The 23,712-nt window shown below is 43.6% G+C and overlaps 3 protein-coding genes across 3 annotated transcripts; 2 read left to right on the top strand and 1 right to left on the bottom strand.

Annotated features, from left to right (window-relative positions):
- Positions 1-362: 362 nt before the first annotated feature.
- Positions 363-5,500, bottom strand: dmap1 (DNA methyltransferase 1 associated protein 1). The gene is made up of 10 exons (XM_080878708.1): positions 5,259-5,500; positions 4,873-4,964; positions 4,466-4,661; positions 4,191-4,349; positions 3,917-4,084; positions 3,591-3,776; positions 3,177-3,248; positions 2,524-2,596; positions 1,801-2,144; positions 363-1,404 (listed from the first exon to the last, which is right to left on the bottom strand). Exons 1-10 carry the CDS (start codon positions 5,352-5,354, stop codon positions 1,345-1,347), a joined length of 1,446 nt encoding a protein of 481 aa, XP_080734834.1. The 5' UTR covers positions 5,355-5,500; the 3' UTR covers positions 363-1,344.
- An 895-nt stretch (positions 5,501-6,395) lies between these two features.
- hnrnpm (heterogeneous nuclear ribonucleoprotein M) lies at positions 6,396-13,940 on the top strand. Its single transcript, XM_080878709.1, has 16 exons — positions 6,396-6,638; positions 7,559-7,740; positions 9,296-9,348; positions 10,042-10,049; positions 10,155-10,248; positions 10,339-10,596; positions 10,711-10,864; positions 10,970-11,019; positions 11,098-11,155; positions 11,624-11,731; positions 11,832-11,882; positions 11,967-12,032; positions 12,132-12,233; positions 12,326-12,936; positions 13,025-13,076; positions 13,163-13,940. The coding sequence occupies exons 1-16, from the start codon at positions 6,547-6,549 to the stop codon at positions 13,324-13,326; spliced, it is 2,103 nt and encodes a 700-aa protein (XP_080734835.1). The 5' UTR covers positions 6,396-6,546; the 3' UTR covers positions 13,327-13,940.
- A 202-nt stretch (positions 13,941-14,142) lies between these two features.
- Positions 14,143-23,478, top strand: timm44 (translocase of inner mitochondrial membrane 44 homolog (yeast)). The gene is made up of 13 exons (XM_080877312.1): positions 14,143-14,212; positions 14,651-14,755; positions 15,200-15,403; positions 15,484-15,564; positions 15,646-15,795; positions 15,966-16,102; positions 16,511-16,596; positions 17,370-17,462; positions 18,516-18,640; positions 18,795-18,845; positions 19,002-19,091; positions 19,324-19,434; positions 20,162-23,478. The coding sequence occupies exons 1-13, from the start codon at positions 14,183-14,185 to the stop codon at positions 20,279-20,281; spliced, it is 1,383 nt and encodes a 460-aa protein (XP_080733438.1). The 5' UTR covers positions 14,143-14,182; the 3' UTR covers positions 20,282-23,478.
- Positions 23,479-23,712: the final 234 nt, after the last annotated feature.

The raw sequence follows: 23,712 nt of genomic DNA, 5'->3' as shown, positions 1-23,712 counted from the left end.
GGAAGTAAAGATTCGATCAATTGCAGCATTTTGATCATTTCATGTGATATCGAATGTTTCCACATCTGACTGTTGGGAAATTGTGGGAAGCTGCAGCAGATCAAGACTTTAAAAAGATCAAACGCTTTCTTTGCTTCGGGGTCAGTTTCTCCTGCAGATAAATTCACATTTGAATACTTTAATAATAACTCAAAAACTATACATGCATGATGTGCTTTGTTTTGCAGGTTGGAACCCAAAAGGCAGACAAACATCTGACATGTAAGTTTTGTGTGCAGGCTGCAGAGATTCAATTTAAAGAATATAAAGGCTATAAAAGTGATGTGCACCCATGTACACCCATATCAAAGCGCCCCCCCCCCTATTCTTGGCAAACGTATTCAAAATTTGCATAGAAATTAATGTCTAAGTGGGCTAAACGACATAATTGACATGCAATTAGCAATATTATGAGGAGGAAACCTAATGAAGTTTTAGTGGCTATGCCAACCTAAGAATGATCACTGCTTAATTATCATATTAATGAAGTCATTAGTTGTCACTTAACTTGGATGACAGGTAAGGTAAGAATGTCGTGACCCTACAATTTCCCCATCAAATGTGTATTCAACACTAATTACCCCCAAGTGCAGATCTCTGAAATCTGTAGAGTGACGTCCCTTTGAAATGTGAACGGCAAACTTCTGAGGTATAGACACGCACACCTCCATGTAAGAAAGAAACAGACATTTATTGAAACGTTGACTAAAGCATCTCCAAGGTCACCTGAGAACACAAATCAGTCCCGCTAGTCCGACATGAAAAAAACTGGGCAGCAGATGGAAGCGAGGTCGGGCCGGCGCCACAGGTTAACACAAAACACGTTTCCAGTAAACACTACGGCACGAAACAACAACCCTCACACGGGTCAAACGAGCACTGCGGCTCGCCATCCTCCCATTCCCCGACCCCGTTCTTTCATTCCAATTCATTTCAATTACGCAGTCGTTCCCACCTTCTTCCCCGTGTCCCGATTAGCTCAGCCGGGCAATTTACAGTTGATCTTGCCTCATCTAAGGCCGAGCAGCGGTGGAGGCAGGGAGACGAGCAGTAATGGAATGAAATGTCACTCAGTCGCTGCCTTTGTCACAGCGATGCTGAGCAGGCCTGATGGGAGGGGTTCGAAAGGCCTCGTTAGTAGGTGAAAAGGTGTGTGTGTGTTGTGAGCAATGAGTGTACGTAAATAGACAACAACATGGTGTCCAGCTCTGCTGTGTCTCTCTGGTTCACTCGTGGCCGTCGCCACTGTGATCTGAATGAGTAACACTGCCGCTTCGCTTCCACGTGTAAAAGCTGCCGCTCCCATCAAGGCTTCTTCACCTTTTTCACCGAAGACGAGCTGGACGCCGATTCTCTCCGCTTGCGCTGCAATGCACAAATACACGACAGTCACGCTGGGGTTTGCTACGACCACTTAATGAATAACATCCAAAATGCCTACAACGGAGAAAAGTCTGACCCACTCATGCTGCGCTCTCCCCTGCTAACACCTGCTGTTTGCCTCAGGAGGGTGAAGACAGTCATTAGTCTCTACTGTTCTTTTCTACTGCTGCAGAGCTTTATTATGAGGCTATGAGCAGGTTCGACCCTTTTCAACACAGATACAAAAAAGCAACCACGACGAGTGACTGCTGCAATAACGAGCGCTGGATTCTTCATTGGTTTCTCGCCCATTAATACTACTAATAATAGTATAAAACAAAAATTATTACACAATGATAACGGTTTGGAAAAGTTCGTTTCCGAGTTTCACAAACATACCGAGTTGGGGGTAAGCGGTGCTCCTACAACGTCGATGATCTGCTCCTTGGCTTCCACCTTAATGTCATCTGCATTGAGCCAGGACTGAGATTCAGCCCCTGGGGTGGATGCTGTAGTACTGTTGGTGGCGTTGATGTCCCCACCCTGTGATGCAATGACTGGACCGGCTCCTACAGTTCCCACGCACCCGCCGGCCTTCAGCAGGGCCTCGTAGCGATGACGCAGCATCTGCTGCTCGTATTCACAGTTGCTGTGGGCCTGCTTCAATTCATACAGCAGCACCAAGTCACTACGAAGCTCATTGAACATCTGCACAATCTCCTCAGTGGGCATGGGGTTAAGATCTACAGAAGGGCACAAAGAGGAAAGACTAAAGTGTGATTTAAGCACTTTAACACATTTATTTAGTTGATGGTGTGTACAGTCTACGCATGCACAGTGTGTTTAGCTAAAGTGGTTACATGTTACAAAGTGTTGTTGCATTACTGTCAACTGTAACGTGAAGTGAGCGCCTGAGATGCTGCAAACAAATATAAAGACAAGTGAAAAACGTCCTGTGTGTTCAACTAAACTCTAACTTATTTGTAGCATCCCTGCAATGCTTCAAAGGTTACATAATCCTTTTATTTCCTTCTGTACTGAAACTAAACTCTGTCGCAAAGAAGAGTTAAGACTGTGAAACTGGGGAATGTTAACAAATTGCTAAAGTTTAGTCATCCTCACCCACTCCTTGCTCTATCAGGATCTGCTCAATGGCCTTGATCTTCTTCTGGCCTACGGAGCTTGGCAGTTTCATCTTAATAACACACAAACACGCAGAGAAAAATGCGCGCGCGCGCACACACACACACACACACACACACACACACACACACACACACACACACACACACACACACACACACACACGAGTGTGATTTAAGGTACCGGGACATTAGGATAAACAGCTCCACCTCGGGGCTTTTAATTCGTATGAAATGCACTTCAGCGGGCCAGATCAAAATGTCTTTATCCACTGAACTCTATCTGACTGATTAGCTGTGGGGCCACTCCACTCCTTTAGCTGTGCAAATGTATTTTCCATAGAGAGCGGCAGCTCCTCATCAGTCTTGAAGATGAATAAGAGTCCCCGTGCTAGGCTAGGTTTTACAGATATTAGCTAGTCAGTAATAGAATTAATTATCACAGTGATAAGAGGAATAGCTACTAAAGTCAGAAACTCTAGTTTCTCACAAATCAGTATCTTGAAATTAAGAGTTGGACAAACAAAAACTTGCTATTTTAAAGAATTTCACATTTTTACTTTTACATCAATTCCCTAAGAGTGATTTTATAGGACTATTTAATAATATTGAACAGGACGGAGCTATACTCACCCTCTGACTGCGCAGTGTGACGCCCGCTGATTTGAAGTCAGGGAATTTGATGCCTGCCGTCTCTGGAACAGCCTAAACAAGAAAAACTATAAATGCGAGACACAAACTGTTTGGATACGTCTGAAACGTCACCATAGAGGCATTATTATGGATCAAACTGGGTTTAAATGTTACTTAGAACACTGAGAGAAGATCGGTGCGGTTTATTAGAGACACTTGTCCCATCAAAATAAAGAAATGACCAAAACACCACTTAAAGCAAGTAACAATTAATTTAGTGCAAAATGAGGACAAAGCTGCACCGTGACCATTATTATTATTAAAATTCTCCCCATTGTTGCTTTTCTTTGACTTCCTCTGTTACCAGCAGTCATGTGCTTTACTTTGCTCTTCTTGAGTGAAATCCTATCATACCGGTTTTTCTGTTTCTCTTTTTTGTGGAAGCTTCTTCTTGGAAACTCTCTTTTCAGCTCGTCTCAACTCTGTCGTTGTGTCAGCTGCCTTAATGAGTTTTTGCAGATCCTGGGCTTTCTTCTCACGCTCTTTCTTCCTAGTCTCAATTTTCCTTAGCTCCTGAACAAGATACTCCTCTTCTGCCACCTGCAGGGAAAAACGGAGAAATGCGGTCTTTCACATTTAAAATGCTGTGAAAAATCTTTTTCCTTTTTTTTTTCCCCCCACAAAAAGAACGTGTCTATACACCTGCACATAGATACAGGTCAAAATGCAAAATCACAAACCTGTTCAGGTGTGCGATTGAACAGCTTTTCCAGTTGCTCTTTGCGGCGCCTTTCATGGCCAGCGTCAAAGATGTAGATTTTGGGTTCTGTCCCTGATGCTGCGCGCACTTTGGTCAGCTTACCACAAATGCTATAATATCGTTCTTTCAGGTCCTCCACAGAGCGTTTCTGACAAAAAACAAACAAAACAGTTTTTAAAATTAAAACGTGTGTTCTTTAAATTCCCCTTACTGTAATTTTCAAATCCATTATAGATGAGGCACTAAACACTTACTCTGTATTGCTGGTGATCATATCGGTCATGGACAACGATGAAGCGTAAGTCAAACCGCTTGCAAAGGTCAAACAGGTGGTCTGTCTCTGCTTTAGTCCAGCCATCATCGTGGAGATGCATTTGGTACTCTTGCTCCGAGTACACTGGCACCTGCACTGTCTATAGAGGTAAAACAGAGAAACAGTGAAAAAGGATGAATAATGCGAAAGGACGGGTAGCTGCAACCACATGTCCTTCTTGCCTGTACTACATAAGCAGAAGAGGGTTTTCCCTACCTTGTTAAAGCGAGCAAAAGGGTAGTCCTTGCCCTCTTCTGCAACACGTCTCCAGTGGTGGAATATGGCCCCGTCTCTGCGTGCTGGATTTGTGAAGGGCATCCACTTCCAGGGACGAACCTTTTTACAGCCTAACTTGGCTTTGACTGTCCTATAACCTTGAGTGGTGTCACTAGGCAGCAGGGGGGGTGCATCCCTATGGACAAACAGAAAAAACAATTCTTTATTATCAATATTCTAATTGTTATCATAAAATCAAGAAACACAGAAATGCAAAGTTATTTACAAAACACTTTAGATTCCTTCCAAATGCAAATAAATCCTTTTGAAATTCCCAAACAGGAAACATTAAAAAGGCCTTTATGCATTTCAGATTAACTGACTAATATTGAAAAAGAAAAGCATACTTCTTATCAGAATAAAGCAGAGCGTAGACCTCTCTGTGCATTCCCTCTGGTCTCTTGAAGGTCAGCGTCTCTGTTGCTTTCTTGGTTTTTTTCTGAGGTGGAAGATGCAGACATTCGTTATTCAACTGCAAAAATATTTGTGCTCAAACAATTGTAATACACATCTCTTCAGTTTCTCTCCCTGGCAAAAGCTTTGAGCTGTAAGTACATAAGTACATTATTATACCTGCATGTTACGAACCCAACAGCTAGTGAAATTCATTGAAAGTATAATTTAAACCAGTGTTACTTAAATCCAGGGACAGACATCGTTAGAATTATCGTATACAACACAAAACACAAACGTCCATCTCACTATAAGACAAACATGAATAACACAGTCTCACCTTGTCTGAGTTGATGAGGTCTTTCTTGGTGATGGGACCATCATTATCCCCTCCGGTCAACTCAAGAATATCTCTGACATCAGCACCGGTAGCCATGGCTGTATGAGATTAACTGTTTAGCTATTTAACGTTTTGAAAAATCTATCAAAGCTAAATAACACGAATTAATTCACGCGCACTCATTCATTCTGTGCATGTGGTAACGAAAGACTCGTCGTACACACTCCTAGCTAAGCGCTAATGCTAATGTTAGCATTTCGGTAGCAACGCTTAGGTCTCAGAACCGCAAACAGCAATATAAAGAGTTCGTAAGAGTTTATATTCCTAATATTACTGCGTACTTGACTACAATATGTGAACATTACAGGGCCATTTATAATGAACATTCACGAGATAGCTGTTAAGGCAAAGAGAGCAATTAGCACAAAACCGACACTCCTTCCGTCCCCGCTCATATCGTTGTGACTAGACGGATTGCCTATTAATTATCGCCCCCGTGAGGTCTGGCGGGCATAACAACTCGAATTCAGCTTTATTATGTTTACATTGTTAAATAATGTAAACGACAGTAGAGGTTAAAAATACCAACAAAATCATTGCAATAGAATACAAATTCTTCAAACCATGCCCGGCACATTTGTAAAATAATTGCAGAGCATAAAACTGTGATGCCATTATAAAAATAGTAACGCTTCAAACATGAAGGACCTGTTTGTCACGTTTCTTTGAAAACATATAAACCTTTGCTACTTATTTTACCGTTTACTTTATGTACGCTTGCACATTATTCTGAAAATCAATGTACGTGCCGCGATGTCCTTAGTTTTAAAAGAAAATACCGGAAGCAGACCCTTTCATTGAATGAAGACAGCTTGGTGATATGAAACTGAAACTGGACTTGGTTGATTTATTTCGTAAGAACTCGATAAGTGAAAGTTATCAGGCCATATATATATATATATTTTTTTTAATGTAGACTAATTTGTCTGGGACGATTTTATTTTATTTTTTTACATTTCAGTCCACACTCCTCACCGGATGGTGGCGGTAATGTACCATTTTGCTGTTTGCCAAACGCCGATAAATAATATAAAGAAGAAGAAGAACCTCTCGTTTAAACTCATGCTTCCTCCTTCTTTCCGCCATTTTCCTCCGTTGGCGTACCAGTGAGAGGTGTTGTACGAATTCAGTATATGTGCTTTTGAGTTTCTCTTTAGAAGCGCAAGAATCACTAATATCAAATTTTCTAGTACAGTTTCCTTTCATAAGCACTAATTTGCGTAAGAAAATGTCCAACGAGCAGGTAGAAACTACCACAGAGCAAGCAGGCCAGCAGCAGCTGTCGACGCCGCCGCAGCAGCAGCCGACTTCGCAGCAGGGGTAAGGCCATTCATCGAGGTTCCTTTGTTGCGGCTTATTAGCTAGTTAGCTTAATTTGTTTTCTTACACAGCGATAAATTTGTATACAGCGGCATCTGTTTAATTATATTTTTTAAAAATGCAATTAATGGTAGACTAGCAGCCCCGGTGTGCTTTAAATACGTTCTGTACGTGTTTTTCTAGCTTAAGCGGCATTTGGGGCCCGTCTATTTACCGAATGCAACCCTGCGTTATATATTACTGGATGTATGATAGGATTAAAAGTACATGTAGCTATTGCTTTGTTGCAACAGAAAGTGGACATATTTAACTTTATGTCCGGTCGCTGTTGCTGCTTTTTGGCATTACTTAAACAGTTTAATATAACACAGGCCCGCTTTATCCAAGGAGAGGCCTAGCCATGCGGCTGGATTGCAGATAGCAGGCTGCTAGTTAACCATTGTGTGTCTGTGTAAATGATGCCTGTGTCTGCAGTTAGTATTAGCATTTAGCATTGAAATTCACTTTTCCCGAGGCAGCGGTTTCCAAACTTTATTTGCTAGGCCCTCCTTTGTTTTACAAGGAAACCTTCTGTAAACAAATAAACAAACAAAAGTAAACTGCAATAAAATAAACTACCACCTACCAAATAAATAAACAACAGACCCCCCCTCCCACCCCACCTTGGGAACCACTGACATGAGGTATCTTTCTGTTCCCCCAGATTTTGGAAAATGTTTTGTTACAGTAGTTATAAGGAGTTAAACACAACTATAGCTAATTAAAGTACAAAAAAACACAATATAACGAAACATTTTAAAGTAAGATGGATGGATTGTAATGAAGCAAAAATGGGAGATGTGATGGATGTGAGTTTGGCAAGTCTTTTAAAAGCTTTTTAAAGTATGTTTAGAAAGTTTTGTGAACTTTACATTTTGCAGGGAAATGAATGGAAAAGGCAAGAATGAGGCCAATGCCAGCAGGAAGGAAAGGCCTCAGAAGAGAGGTGGAGGTGGTCGCTATGAGCCCTATGGAAACGCAAACAAGAGATACCGCGTTTTCGTCAGCAACATCCCATATGATGTGAAGTGGCAAGCCCTGAAAGATCTGATGAAAGAGAAAGGTAAGGTATCAGGATTAGGGGTTGACTCGTGTCACATTTTTGACATGATAAAAGATCAAATCAGGATGCAGGGTCATTTTGTTTGACCACTGCAGTTTTGAAGAGCTCTGGGGAGTTGTACAGTGTTGTCTGAGACCATGCTGGAGTCACTTGGAACAATGGTTGTGGACAAGGTCCCCTTTTTTTAAAAATCTGTCTGTCAGCTAAGGAGTCGCTGCAGACGTGTACAAGCGTGGTGAACCTGGATGTTTGAATTTTCAGTCTCCCTTAAGATTACTAAAATCTTGAGTTTTTGTGAAGTGGCGGTCGTAAATGTGCAAAGGAAGTCCACTAACTCGAAAGTCCAATGGCTTGTGATCATGAATGGGATAATGATGTGGTTCCTCCCCCAAGAAATGCATTAAAAATACAGTTCTTTGTTACAGTATAGTGATTTTTTTTTTTGGTCCAGAAACATGGAAAAGGTTGCTTTCAGTTGAAATTTGTAATTAACAGTAAAACTTACACACTTAAGATTTATTAACTTGTGGTCAAACCTTCGGAGAAATGTAATATTTAATTTGTGATGCAGTAAATGTGGATGTGAGTAAGGATTATTTAAAAGTCAATTAAAGTGTTAAACATGTTGTGTAGCTATGGAGTAATGCATTTAACTGGCACCTATTTGAGCATGTGTTAAGAAGGGTACAATGCTTTTTCAGAAGGTCCAAGTAGTATTTGTTTCATGACAACTGACTGTGGAGTTAAATTGCATTTTCTTTTTTAGGTGTGACCTTGACAAGCAAATGTTTTTCTCGGCAGATCTTCATGTTGTACCAAGCACAGCTTTGTGCTGCGGATTTATTTGGGGTACAGGTCTACAAAACGAAGCAGCTTCTTATGCACCGTCCTTGTCTCTAGAGGTTTGGTCATCAATGTCCATCTGTTGAGCAGACATGACCTGGAACAAAGGCGTGGCTGTGGTCGACGCTGAATCCAAATTACGATCGTGCATTTCAGGACCAGGTCCAGTCCATGATCAGGTTGGCAGTTAGAGAAGCTTCTCATCCAAAAGTTTTTCTTCATTACGATTATGGGTAGGTTTCTAGCTCAGCTAGGCTCAGCTGATGGACTGAGGGTTAAAACCGTTGACAAAGTTTGCTGAGGTTTGACAGGAAAGCGGCTGAGGTATTAAGGAGGCTTTGCCAACTTGAAATTATTTGGTCAATTATCTTCAGGTAGAAGAGGTGGTGTTTGCGGCATCATATCCAACTTGAAAGGCTGTTGGCCAGTCCAAAAGTTGTTGTCCTCAGTCTACTGCGTTTGGTGTTTCGGGAGAATTCTAACAAGGACGGGCTAAGAAGTCTCAATTAATTAAAGAAAGAGGGGAAAAGTCCAAGCTTGCTTTTTGTAGACCTGTACCAGATTGTGCTGAATGAGGTGCTGGGGGAAGGCTCAGGACTGGCTGTCTGAGCTCACTGTCACCGGCCACCCTACTTGTTTCTGCTCTAAACCCCCATTGTTCTCTCGGCTTCTCTCCCCTTGGTGTGTGTCGTCTCTGGAATCTGATTTGTAGTGGGTGAGGTAACGTACGTGGAACACTTAATGGACGCAGAAGGCAAATCCAGGGTAAGTGCAAATACATACAAATAAAACACACGAATAAGCCTAGACAAACCTGTGTTTGTCAGCTTTGGTTTCCTTATTTACTATGTTGGAATTGTTCAGATACAAACCTGGTGGAGTGTGTGTGACACGGTGACGTGCCGGAGGCATGTTTCATTTGAAGTTGTCTGTGGCATTGACTCGAGGCCATCGAAGGGTTGATGATCTTATAACAGGACTTCAGCTCCTTTGTAGCCAATCCTGTGGGATTGCAGTAGCTGATAATGTCCCTGTGGTTGTGGGATTTGCTCCTTATGATCTAATGGGCCGTAGTCTGCAAGAGGTCGTAGCAAGGCTGCTAGATGGTTGATAAATAAAACTCATTCCATAGAACTGCTGGAAAACTCTAATATCTCAGTAGTTGGGAATCCTCTGTCACTGTCTGCCTTTAGGATGCTGGGGGAAAACTCTATTGAATACATTTGCCTGTATTGTGTTACTGGCTTGGCTTAAAAAGATCTTAACAATGTAGTGTTATTTTGGAAGCACAGATGTGACCAAGGCTGTAGGCTTGTGTATGGTGATGAACTTTTAATTGCATGAGATTGTTTATTGTGACCTGTCAAAATATGTCCAGTGTTACAATCACTTTAACTAATTTGAAATATTTTCTCTTCCCTTTGATTTGACCTGTTCCAATGACTTCAATCAACAAAGGGTTGTGCGTAAGTAGACTTTAACTTATCGTCAAAAGCAAATAGTGCAAACTGCACGTGAGACATGCACCAGTGTTTTACACACATTTCTCACTGGAAATGTGTTTTTGTCAGTGTTGTTGAGTTCAGGACGGAAGAGTTGATGAAGAAAGCAGTGGAGAAGGTCAACAAGCACAACCTCAATGGTCGGCCCCTCAAAGTGAAAGAGGTAGGTCCCAGAGGGGGAAGCTGTCCGACGCACAGACAAAAGCTGTACTTGTGGATTTGGCCGACTCATTATTTTGTGCTTCTTTGTAAGGACCCTGATGGTGTGATTTGCCAGCGGGAGATCAACAAGGCCCAAGGTGGAGGCCCTCCAGGAGGTCACGGCGGAATGGGAGGCATGGGGGGAATGGGAGGAATGGGTGGAATGGGCGGAATGGATCGTATGGGTCCTGGACCAAATGGTCCCATGGTCAACATTCCTCCGAGCCTCCTGAATAACCCGAACATCCCCAATGAGATCATCCATGGTCTCCAGGCTGGCAGGATTGGCAGCACTGTCTTTGTGGCTAATGTAAGCCTTAGTGATTTATCCGTTTTTCAGTCTGTATACGAATACTGAATATATGGAACTGTGTCTTATTGTAACTTTAGTCTTGTCTAATTAACTGTCTGAAACTACCTACAGCTTGACTACAAAGTGGGCTGGAAGAAGCTGAAGGAGGTGTTCAGCATGGCGGGCATGGTGGTGAGGGCGGACATTCTGGAGGACAAGGACGGGAAAAGTCGAGGCATGGGCACCGTCACATTTGATATGTCCATCGAAGCAGTGCAGGCTGTCTGTATCCTTTGGAAAAATTCAGCATTTCTATGGTAGCCATTGAATCTTTTTGAATCTCTCGTGTGTGTGTGTGCGCGCGCGCATGTTTTCCTTAACGGTTTCAAAGCAATGTTCAATGGACAGCTCCTGTTTAACAGGACGATGCACGTCAAACTGGTATGTTGCCTTTGCTGTACATTAGAGCTCTATGGCCTGACGATGAGTATGGTTACAATGCCTTTGCCTTTTTTACAGGATGAGAAATCTCTTCCTAAAGATTTTGGACCACCGGACAGAGCAGCTGCCCTTCCCCGTGAGTATACATCGAGCCTTGTTCTAGTATAACAGAAGGTTTTGAGAGTTTAAAATATTCACGTCGATTAAAGTCCCGATTTTTATGATTAATTTTGTTAAATTAGATGAAATATTTAGTTTTGTCTCACTCGAGTTGCTGCATTGAAGACCACTTTGATCCATGCTACCATAGTTTTTGTTAAACTGGGGAGAGAGAAACCCAGTAACTATTTAAATGATATTCCAAAACTACTTGACGTCGCCCATCTCCTCTACTGTCTGCTCATGCTTCATGTCTGTTGTTTCCCAGCAGCCCCTGGGGTCATGTGATCTTTGTTTCATGGAGGTCGACATTGGTTTACTGCTTCCCCTGAAAGTGTCAGCTGTATTTATGCTGCTGTATTTATGCTAGTGTGTGTGCGCGCGCGCGCGTGCGTGCGTGCGCACACACACAATCTTCAAACTTAACCTGTTGTCTCTGAACCAGGTGGCCTGAGTGGTATTGGTTTGGGACTGGGACCTGGGGGCCAACCTATTGATGCTACTCAGCTCAACAGAGGTGGTGGTGCAGGGATGGGCAACATGGGTCCTGGAGGTACACAACTGCAGCTTCTTAAAACACATTAATTTATTTTTAATCCACTGACTAAAAGACAGCAGTGAAGTGAGAGCTCAGTGTCACTCTGTCCCTGTAGGTATGGAAGGAATGGGCTTCGCCAACATGGGAGGCCGGATGGGAGGAGGAGGTATGTAGTAAAACTTTGAGTCTACCTACATTTGGTCTTTCCAAAAAAAAGTGCCTTCTGTAATATTAATGTCTTTGTTTATAGGGATGGACAACTTTGGAGGAATGAACATGGACCGCTTTGGCTCTTCAGGGATGGGCAGGATGAACGGTAAGCAAGTGTTGAAAACCCACTCAGCACTCCAGAGCAAGCGTGGAACAGTTTCACGTTTTGCTGGATGTCTAATGGTTTCATCTCTTGCATTGTCAGAGATGGACCGTGGGATTGGTGGTGCTTTTGACAGGGAATTTGGGCGAAATGAAATGGGAATGTCTCGCAATAATTTTGGAGACTCCTTTGAAAGAGGAATGGGTTAGTATTTACAGGATTCTGTTTGAAAGCCACACTGGTGCTTACTTCCACTCATGCATTTTTCTCTCTCTTCTGTTTGCTCACTTTTATAGGAAGCTCGCTGGGAATGGACCGCATGGGCTCTGGAATGGACCGCATGGGAACCAACATGGACCGCATGGGAGGAATGGATCGGATGGGAATGGACAGGATGGACCGCGTGTCTGATCTAGATAGGATGGGTTCCGGGTTTGACCGAATGGGCTCTGGGATGGATCGGCTGGGACCCAGTATGGACAGGGTCGGACCTGGTCTGGATCGTATGAGTTCAGGTATGGATCGCCTCGGCCCATCTGGATTTGACCGCTTGGGCCCATCTAGCTTGGACCGCATGGGGGGTGGTGGCGGTGGCGGCGGCGGCGGCATGGACTTTGGCTCTCCGATGGGAATGGATCGCATGGGCAACACCGGGATTGACAGAATGGCGAGCAACTTCGACCGCATGGGCTCTGCCGGAGGACTTGACCGTTTTCCATCTGGCGGCCTTGACCGCATGAGCTCTGGAATTGACCGGATGGGATCTGGAGGTGTTGGTGGTCAGTTTGACCGTTCTGGTGACTTGGAGCGTGGATTTGGCGGCAATTCCTTTGGAGGAGCTGGGGCTGGAGGTCCTGGAGCCGGGGGAAGCAATGTCAGGAAGGGATGTCAGATCTTTGTCAGGAATGTAAGTTAATCCACACTTTAGCTTGGCGTATTCACTGGAGAAGTATGTCTATACTTTAAATTAATTTGGGGATATTTTTGTCTTTCAGCTGCCTTTTGACTTCACCTGGAAGATGCTGAAGGATACCTTCAACGCATGCGGTAAGACTCAAATGAAATCAAATGAAATCAGCACTGTTAATCAGCATTTTCAGTCATTTTGGACATCTGTGTTCATCCTCCTTTAGGAATGGTCCAGTATGCTGATATTAAGATGGAGAACGGGAAGTCCAAGGGCTGCGGTGTGGTTCGCTTTGACAATCCCGAAACTGCCGAGCGCGCCTGCCGGACCATGAACGGCTATCGCCTGAATGGAAGAGAAATTGATGTTAGGATTGACAGGAATGCATAACCTGTGTGTCCGTGTTGCATCTGACATTATTTTAGTTTGTGATCTCACTCTGTACTCCTGAACTGCCCCTTCACCCAGTATACCATGTTAGATAAATGTAACAGTGAAACTCTTTATTTTTGCCCTTTTCAGACATTGGATGTGTCACATGTTAAAATCACTCAGACATGGGTAAGCTTGACTTTGAATGAAGCTATGAGGACTATTAGACTGATCACCATGTGTCAGAGTACCACTCAGTGAGAGATCTTACTGCAGCTCAAAAATGAATTTGAGATGTGAGGCTGTTAATGTTCACGTTATTCTCCTTTGGGGTTCTACAGTGAGCTCAGGAGACATAACTCAAACATTAGCTCGTGCTGTTATTGCTTTCTTGAGTTTTAAGAAGTCATTCAGGCATGAAGCCAGCACGTTCAGATGCTGTTACAAAAGTAAAACTAAATGCATGTCTGAAATGGGCTTTAGTGACACGTCATAGTCAAAGTGTTTGTTTTTCCTTCTGTTTAAATTTTTTAGAGACCAACTTTTAATTTTTTATTTTTGTCCTATCATGCTTCCTGTCAGTGCTTTTGTTCTGTAAGGTGTTTTGATAAAATAAACCTCAATATTTGAAACGCGTTCACTGTTTGTGGTGCTCGTGCGCTGATCGTACGTTTCATAACATGTGAGCTAAATGAGCCAAATAGTGAGCAACGACTGCAGGTCAAAGTTGATCTCGTAAATATGAGGCACAAACACTGGGGCGGTGGAACGGTCCTGTTGAGCTCTGGTTGGCTATTACAATGAGCTGTAGTCCAGCCCCCTCGTGGACGAGGAAGGTCACCACCGGAAGAAGGTCACAAGCACGACGTTCAAGATGGCGACCCCCTTATGTCGGTGTTATCAGGTGAGTGTTTGGGCCATGTGTGTAAAATATCCACGTAAAAACACCACAAAACGATAAGGGAACGAACTGAAACGACATTTATTCCACGGCCTCTTTTAGCCGAAACGGCGAAAATCTCAATTTCGTTTAACTTCTCTGCTAAACGTGCTGTAAGCTAGCCGAGCTAGCCGTCTGAATAGAGGGGTAAGCAGCCGGTGTCTCAGCTCTTGGAGTTGGGAGCATATAAAATGTTGGAATTTCAGTGAAAAGTCCAAAAGCTCCAAACATTGTTTCTGGAAAACTTTTTCTATCGTTAGCTTGTTTGCTGCTGCTTCACTTGAAGCGTTCCGATAAAGAAGTTTCCTGTAAAAACACCAAAGCTTCGTGATTTATCGTCACGTTCAGTTCAAGAGTTTATTTCAGCCTCGAGTGTCTGCTGAAGTTTGTTTCTTTGTCCAGATATGTGTAAGAAGGGGTTTGGTGGCTTTCCCTTCCTCCTACCTGCTGCTTTCCAACAGACCCAATGTCTACACGATACGTGGGCTCCTCACACACTCTCCACAGGTAACAACACCTGGAATAAGTCCTACTTGACCCTGATTATGTCTGCCTTTGCCATATAGTCTATATACTGTTGGTTTATATTGGCATATATAATCATTAGTATTAACACAGAAAGATACTTGGGGTGCTTTAAAATGCTAAAATGTCAGTTTATTCAGGGAAGTCGTACTGCAGCTTGTAGTTTAGAGTTAACCTGCGTTTGTATAGTTTCTGAAAGGCTTTGCTGAAACTTTAATACAAATGCTTGGTAATTTTCCTCTTTTAGCCCAAGTCTAGCACACTGTATCTAGATAGATATAGATGGTGGGATTTCTTTTCTCTCTAAAAATCAACTGTTGGTCAGGTTTACATTTTTAGAACTCTGGCACAAGAAATACATTTGAGAAATACAAACTCTATATTTGCATTCATCCTAACCTGGTGGGGTTTTTGTGTGTCTTCAAGGTGCCTCAGTCAGCCCTTCTTCAAGTAAGGTATTTGTCAGGAGAGCGGGGTGGTGGACGAAGAGGTTTCCTGGGAGAGTTTTTGGATAACCTCAAACAGGAGCTAAACAAGAGCAAGGAAATGAAAGAAAACATCAAAAAGTTTCGAGAAGAGGCCAAAAAACTCGAGGAGTCAGAGGCATTGAAGCAAGCTCGGAGGAAATATGTAAGTATCTGGCCGCACGCTGAACTTCTGTCACTTAAACTAGTAGCAGGTCTGGAAATGCTCTTCTTGTCTTTTCCCAGAAAAATATAGAGTCTGAAACAGTGAAGACGTCCGAGGTTCTCAGGAAGAAGTTGGGAAACATTTCAGAGACGGTCAAAGAGGTAAATATGACAGGTACACGTATAAACTCTGATTGTTGTAGTCATGCTGCTGAAGCTGGTACGATTCTGTATGTTTGTAAGGGACTGGAAGAGGTCAGCCGGACAGAATTTGGGAAGAAAATCAAAGAAGGAATGGAAGAAGCTGCCAAAACAGCAAAGACATCTGCTGAGACTGTCTCCAAGAGTGGAGAGATGCTGGGGAAGACGGGCGCATTTAAAGCAATATCGCAGGTATGCAGTCACAGTGCAAGTTAAATATGATTCACCTTTTATTTCTCCTGTACAGCATGTATGACGCATAAACGTGTTACCATTATTCTCAGAGCTATCATTAAAGACGAGGTCATTATTTACTAACTATTAGAAATAATTTGTGTCACTGACAGATTTTCTGTTTTTAGGGAATGGAGAGTGTGAAGAAAGAGATCGGTGACTTGGGTCACACTGGCCCTTATCGGCCTCCCACCAGACTCAGAAAGAGGACGGAATTCTCCTCCAAGGGGGCAGCGGATGAAAGCAGGGTCTTTGAGGCCAACGAGTACGTGAGGGCCCTCTGTTTGCCTGATGCTAAGAGGGGACATGCCCCTCAGCTTCACGATCAATATTTGGATCGATCGGGCCAATATTACTAAAGATATAAGAATTGAAACTCACCCAAAGCTAAAAGCAGCGAGAGCTGGGACTCACGTCCGATCAGATACCAAGAAACTGACATTAATATTATTTCTTCAGCAGGTTTTGGTATCATCAGCTTAACACCATCAAATGACAGTTTTCACACAAACTGTTGCCTGATGTTTGGAGGAGGACTGTAACAGCTGTGTGCCATTTCCTCCACCTCATTGTCATTTCAAGTGTTTCATTTCTATTTGCCTTGTTGATCTGGCTGTAAAGTGCTTATTTATCACATTTTATATCACTGTATATGTTTATATCATCACTTTAGGGAAGCTATGGGCGTGGTGCTCCACAAAGACTCAAAATGGTACCAGCAGTGGAAGGACTTCAAAGACAACAACGTGGTCTTTAACAGTAAGCAATAACCCCCCCATGTTACACATACTGACTCTTTGTTTTAGTCGCTCAGGCGTTACCTGCTTAACTGTCCCAGTGTAATTATAGGAGAGGACCAATGATATGTCTGTTGTCTTAAATGTGATGCTGCTGCATCTTCACTGTTGACCCCGAGTAATAAAGCTGGCGTACTTTTGTGTTTGGCCGGCGATGGCGTTACTGACCCTCCAGTTTATTAGCATCTATTAATAAGCATTTTCTGAAAGAGCAGGGTGATGGAAGATGTAGCTACACTCGGTTAATTTTATGTGCATTAGTTATGGAAACGCTGTTAATGATTAATAATGTTTGGACGTGTGAAAGATGGCCTTTCAGGTGGGACGTTACACAAAGTAATCATGTAGTTTTTTTCACAGCCATTTGGGCCCCATCAGCGTTTCTAAGCTGAAAATGCTGATCACTCACTTCTGTGTTTGATAAAATAACATTGCTGGCAAACTGCTGCCATGAAAGTCTTTCATTCCAGTTTGGGATGCAGGATGAGTCTTTGATTGGTTTCACGCTTTTCTTGCCCTGCTTTCTGTGAGGTGAAGCTCTCCGCCGCCCACATGTTCTGACACATTTGTGAATGTTTTGACTCAAAATGCTATAAACAAACATGCTGCTTGTATAATGTGCTTATTGTTAGAAAGACAAATATTCGTACTGCTTTCCTGAACTTATCCAGGGCTGGAAATCAGATTACCTTTGTATCCAAACCTCTGACAAACTGATTTTTTTAATAATCACAGGGTTCTTTGAGATGAAGATGAAATATGATGAGAGTGACAACGCGTTTATCAGAGCGTCCCGTGCCGTCACTGACAAGATGACTGACATCATAGGTGAGCATCTGTGGGAACTGTCGGTGCTTTGAAACACACAATTGTTACATGTATCTCTTTTTATGCTTGAAAGACTTAATTTGTATTCGTGGACCTTGATATGATGTCTAGTCAAGATGTTTTTAGTAACATATGTGGTACTGATCCACCAATAGAGGATCAGTACCTGGTCCTCAGCCAGGACAGGGTGGAGTGCCCACTCCTCGGGGGGGAAGTGGAGTCGTTCATAAGGAGCACAGCTCCTCCACACAGGGCTGTGCGATTTGACTATAATCTGATATCGCGATATAAGACATCCGCCGTCCAACAGCGATATATTTCACAAACATTTTGCATTTTCTGTCCATTCTGTGAATCTCGGGCAGCTCGACTTGTGTGAAGTGTTTCCAGCTGCGCGTCGTGTAGCTGGAGTCGAGTGTTTTGACCGATGCTGAAACGATACATTTTTAGACATAAGTTGAAAGGCCGCCGTTTTCTTTGAGTATTTATTACACGGCGTGTTCTAAGGTTTATTTGTTAGCACCTGACGGCTCTTTTTAGCTTCTCGTCTCTAAACACTCTGCATCTTTCACGTGATTCAATTTATTTTGAAAAATCTCAACAGGATCTTCAGCTTTATTGTGAAAGGTTTATGTGGAAAATAAACAAGCGGATGGTGGTTTTACCGTCGTTGTTGCTAACGACAACGCATAAAAACAGTCGCTTGTCCGTCCGCAGTGTGGTGATATTAAATGTAAGAGAGAACTTTAAGAAGCTAATTCTGCAGTGACCATCAAAACGGTGAAAAAATATTGGCGTGAACAGTTTATTTTGCGACAGCAGGAAGTAAACGATATGAAACGACAGACATTTTCATATCGTTGTATCAAACAGCCCGACCTCCACATCCAAAGGACCCGGTTGGGGTGATTCAGACATCTGATCGGATAAGCAGAAGAGGATTGACTTACGTAAAGATGAAAGTCTTTATATTATTGGAGGTTATATCGCTGTTTATCATATACTTGATGAATCTTTTACAAATCTTTGTCCTGCTCGTCTGTGTGCATAAAGGTGGACTGTTTTCAAAGACTGAGATGTCTGAAGTGCTGACAGAGATTTTGAAGGTGGACCCGTCCTTTGACAAAGACTCCTTTCTCAAGCAGTGTGAGCGAGACATCATCCCCAACATACTGGAGGTAACACCAATCTCAGCAGATATCACTCAAGTTTTTCTAAATCTTTAAACTGTCATTTAGAGTGTACCTCTGCAAAAGGAGAATACTCGGTACGACTGTGCACTGCCTTCATAAAACAAGTCAGGACGACCATTTAAGCCTTTTTTCCACACAGGCCATGATTCGAGGGGAGCTGGAGGTTCTGAAGGACTGGTGCTATGAAGCGGTACGTCCTTTTGCACACGCTGGCTCTGCGTGTTTAAATAAGTGGACTGACAGCTCCATGGCTCTGCTGTGCCTCGATTCTCTGCAGGTGGCCAGTTTTTCATGAAGTGTCTTTGTCATTATGTGATCTCCATTTTCTCCTTCACTGGGTTTGCAGACGTACAGCCAGCTGGCTCATCCAATCCAGCAAGCCAAGGCCATGGGGCTTCAGTTCCACTCCAAGATTCTGGACATCGACAGTATTGATGTAAGTTGCGTAAGACGAGACTCTGCGGGCTGATACTCAGACTACTGGCTCTTCTTTGCAATCTCAGGTTTAAAAATAGCAACACTTCATCAGTTTGCAGTTCATACGTGTGCTGACGGGAGCTGTAACGACTCTGATCACTGATTCGACTTTTATATTTGTAAATGTTTCACCTGATGAAGGGAAATCCTTGAATTCTGGTCAGTAAATATTCATGCATGTTGTTCTCCAGCTGGCCATGGGTAAGATGATGGACCAGGGTCCAGTGCTGATTATCACTTTCCAGGCTCAGTTAGTCATGGTGATCCGAAACACCAAAGGAGAAGTGGTGGAAGGAGATCCTGTAAGTCTCTCACACACACACACACACACACACACACACACACACACACACACACACACACACACACACACACACACAGAGTTGTTGGTTGATCGTGAACTATTACAGAGCTTTAGCTGGCATGTTGTCACACTCACACGTGTGTGAGATCTTTTAAATTGATCATTAAGTGAATGCAACGAGACGGTGGAGTCATATTCAGCCGTTTGGCCTTTGTTTATTCAGACCCAGAAAGCTTTATGGGCTGTGAATCAGCCGCCGAGGACAGCTCGGGGACGCGTTTGGTTGGAAGCGAGGTCAAAGTATCCATTCAGCACCGTGCAGCTGGCAGATGCCCAGTGCTCAGGATACAAGGCTTCTGCCAAAGGATAAATGGTGGATGTACTGTTCCTCTGGAGTTTATAAGCTGAGCTCTAATGTCTGAGCATTAAATGACACACTCGACCATTTATGGCTCCTGGACTCAGCGTCTCTGTTTCCATGTCTTTCATCTTTCAAACTTTTTAATGCGACGTCTGGATGTTGACTGAAACTGAAAATGCCAAGAAGCTTTCTGCACAGGCTGAGCCCCTCCCTTTGAACCACAGGAGACTGTGTGGTCGATCAAGCCAGCAGCAAAACAGATGTTTGTGTCGTGGTTCAATCAGTCGCTTACAGATGTATCATCATGTTATTTGTTTTGTTTGAATTTAAAGTGAAGTGATCTCATCTGTCATCTTTCCTCCAGGAAAAAGTCCTCCGGATGATGTACGTGTGGGCTCTCTGCCGAGACCAGGAAGAGCTCAACCCGTACGCTGCCTGGAGACTATTGGATATCTCCGCCTCGAGCACGGAGCAGATCCTCTAAGACTCTTTGATGTGCACTAAACACTCACAGTCAGGGAGGAGGGGACACACACAGGTGGACGTGTGGGGGCCGGACTTTGCTACGAAAACACTGTGGAGTAGTGTTGCTGAACGCTCGAGCTGCTTCTCCATCTATTGGCTTTGCTCCGTCAGTTATTCCTGACCGTTCCTCAGGCTCACACTTGGGGGCAGTAGACCACCAACAACATTCATCCAAAGTCCTTCTTGCAGCCTGTAGGCTGAGCTTTGCTGTTTGATGCAGCTCTGCCATTGTTGGCTTTAAATGATGCCATTTTATCAATATGGGAAACAATCATGTGGGAATCAGCCGATAGATTTGTAACTAAAACTTATGTCATCAAACAGACTCCTTCATATCCTGTCACCGTGACGTCACCGTGATGTCACCGTATACCTTTATTCCACCGTCTTTCTCCATCAAAAAGAGACGCACACCATCAACTTACTGGGCCCAGAGTTGGAACCATTGATCCCAGTGGCTGTGGGAGGTGCTACTGCAAAAAACAAAACCACTGCCGTGATTTTATTTCCAAAAATTAACTTTGTTGCACAACACTATGGAATATCTGGTTTTCAAGCATGTGGGATGGTCGTTTCAGGACTAAGGCAAACGCTGGTCCTGAAGTCGCAGCACGCCAGCACCTGATTGGTGGAAGAGGTGACAGTGGCTGCTTTCGCCAGTGCCAATCAGTGCGCTCCCATCTTTACTGAGGATTGTCGTCCTTGTATGTATGATAATGCTTCAGTGTGATTGTTGACCTGTAAGAGTCTATATTTATTATAAGAAATAAAATGAACAGTCACCTTTGGAAACAACTTTCAATCCACCTTTTTGGTTTTTTAACGGTTCGTTTTGGGAAGAGATCATGTGATTCCTTCGAGGGCAGTTGCTAATTATTTTTTTAATTAAATCCTCGTGTGGGATTTCACTGTTTATGTCATCTTTCCTTTGGGAGCATCTCCGGGGCTGAGCGGAGGCTGAGCACTCATTGGTTTGTCAGTGTGATGATGTCACGATGTAGGGTGACCTGGATTGTTTCATCGGCGATTCGTGCCGTTCGTGTTTCTCCTCGGTGACTTCTGGTGCGACTGCTCGGCCTTCAGTGCTGTGATGTGCCAGCCTCACTGTGCCTTGTTGTGCGGTCAGCATCCCAGGAGCTCGTCTCAGAAACGTGGAGGTTAGAAAGGCCACGTGGGACCTGAAGCATCTCCAGTCTGGGGACAGAAAGAGTTCATCTCTACGGTTTTATTTCTGTTGTGTCTGCTCAATAACTTTTGTAACACCTTCAGACAGTTTCATGGAAGAACAACAAAATCTTTATCAGTGTGCTTTTCTGATGTACACTGACTGGACATATTTTTAGGTACACTTTGCTGGGACTGTAGTGGACCCTCTTTATGTCACAGCACAGACTGGAGGTGTTGGAAACGTTCCTCAGAGGTTTTGCTCCATACATGACAGCGTTACACAGTCAGTCAGTGTGTCAGCTGCACACGCCAAAGGTGCTCTGTTGGACTGAGGTCTGCAGTGAGCTCCATCTGAAGATGGTAACTGTTTTCATAAAATGATGGACATGGTCAGCAACAATACTCAGGTCGGCCGTGACATTTAAACGATGCTCAGTTGGTGCTAAGGGGCCCACAGTGTCAGATCCACAGGATTACACCTGAACTGCTGATACAAGCAGGATGGATCCATACTTTCATGTTTCATCACCAAATGTGATCCGACCTGGAATGGGAGTTGGATTCTGATTCTATTACTGGCATCAATTATTGATTCGATCCTTTATTGATTCTGTTATTGAGTCTGTTGGGTTCTCACTGGCTCGCTGTGACCGTCACCGCCATTGCTAAGCAGCGTATGTTACTTAATTACTCCCAGGAGAAAGTATTTCATTACATTACTTTGCTGCTTCAGCTGAATCACAGCTGAGGCTACGGTCCCGCACACCAACGCAAGTTCCTGTCGCAATGAAGGCGCAAGCGAGCTTTCTCTCAGTATTCAGGTATGAACTCACAGCTGACAGGAGCAAAGAGGAAACCAGCACAAAGACACTTGTGATCGCCACAGTGATCCTACTTCAGAAAACAGGTAGAAACCGAGGCTGCAGCTGGACTCATCAGTTTGAAGTTCAGGGTCAGTTTGGGCTGGGGCTAGCTCAGTGTGTTCAGCGTATTCAATCATGTTTCTATTTATGTATTTATTAGTAGTAGTACTAGTAATGATTTAGTTAGTTTCTTGCTCTCTGTAAACTGTAGAGATGTTTATGTGGGGAAATCCCAGTAGATCATCAGTTTCATTCAGATCAGCCGGTCTGGAGCCAACAAGCCGCCATGTTCAGAGTCGCTGAACATTGTGACACTCGGTGTGACCTTCACGGTCACCGTGACCATGTCTGCCTGCATAAATGCACTGAATTAGCTGATTACATATTTGCATTAATGTGCAGTTGAACCCAGTAAAGTTGAGTAAATGTTTTCAGTCCAGATGAAATGCTGATGGCAGCAGATGTTCGTTGTGTGCAGCAGTAACGAGGCAGCTCGGGACAGATGCTGAGCAGAATGCAGTGTTGCATTCATTTGGTCCTGCGTCGCTCACGGAAGCTGACAGCGGCTGGTGGTTGCTCATACACAGGCTTGCATGTCTGCACATGCAGACCAGCACCTCCACTGTTCAAGCGCTGTCCTGGATGATGAATCCTGACTATTGCTAAGCTGTGCTGAGGCTGCAGCTCCCTGTTGCTGTGCTCATCGCTCACAGTGCACCTCCGTGGTCTCGCACACACCACTCCCCACTCAGGGTCCAGAGGAGCATCCTCGGAGAATCCACAACTGGTCAGACGGATCCTGCTGACCGAGAGAAGACCCGACTCATTTGTGTTTGTTCCATATGCTATCACGTTGATGATGAGCTCACACACAGTGTGCAGCATCAAATAGTCATCAGTTGTGTTTACAGCACTATACTTTGATGCTACTACTTCAGGTGGAAGTGAGTGACACACATGAACACCTGAGTGAATAAACTATATTATATAACAGCTCCACTGTGCATATAATAAGAACAAGAATTCTTATTCCCAGCCTTAAACGAGCCAACAGTATTTGAATGGGTGGAAAGAGCGTCGTAGGGTAATTTCCAATAAAGCAAGTTCACAAAGGGAGTCTATGGCTGACGCGTGTTCCTGGGTTCCCAAAGAAATGCTTCCAGTTGCATTATAAGATAAGATCAGATGACCTTTATTAGTCCCACAGGTGGGAAATTTGTTATGACTTGATGACTGTTTATTTATTACAAACTGAGGATGTAACAATGAACTCCTTCCTAAATAAGCATGGACGTTCCAAAACAAAGCAGTTATCCAGAAGTACCTGTGCACACGGTCGGAAAACCGTGAGACTCTAACC

The sequence above is a fragment of the Rhamphochromis sp. 'chilingali' genome, assembly GCF_963969265.1.
Source record: "Rhamphochromis sp. 'chilingali' genome assembly, chromosome: 3".
Lineage (NCBI taxonomy): Eukaryota > Metazoa > Chordata > Actinopteri > Cichliformes > Cichlidae > Rhamphochromis > Rhamphochromis sp. 'chilingali'.
This window is presented reverse-complemented; position numbering and strand designations above follow the sequence as displayed.

Coding starts and splice junctions, on each gene's coding strand:
- dmap1 (XM_080878708.1), bottom strand. CDS start 5,354: ATGGCTACCGGTGCTGATGTCAGAGATATTCTTGAGTTGACCGGAGGG. Junction 4,965..5,258: donor ACCTCATCAACTCAGACAAG/GTGAGACTGTGT, acceptor CTTCCACCTCAG/AAAAAAACCAAGAAAGCAAC. Junction 3,777..3,916: donor TCAATCGCACACCTGAACAG/GTTTGTGATTTT, acceptor TTTTCCCTGCAG/GTGGCAGAAGAGGAGTATCT.
- hnrnpm (XM_080878709.1), top strand. CDS start 6,547: ATGTCCAACGAGCAGGTAGAAACTACCACAGAGCAAGCAGGCCAGCAG. Junction 6,639..7,558: donor CAGCCGACTTCGCAGCAGGG/GTAAGGCCATTC, acceptor TACATTTTGCAG/GGAAATGAATGGAAAAGGCA. Junction 11,732..11,831: donor GGGCAACATGGGTCCTGGAG/GTACACAACTGC, acceptor CTGTCCCTGTAG/GTATGGAAGGAATGGGCTTC.
- timm44 (XM_080877312.1), top strand. CDS start 14,183: ATGGCGACCCCCTTATGTCGGTGTTATCAG. Junction 16,103..16,510: donor AGGGTCTTTGAGGCCAACGA/GTACGTGAGGGC, acceptor TCATCACTTTAG/GGAAGCTATGGGCGTGGTGC. Junction 18,641..18,794: donor TCATCCCCAACATACTGGAG/GTAACACCAATC, acceptor TTTTCCACACAG/GCCATGATTCGAGGGGAGCT.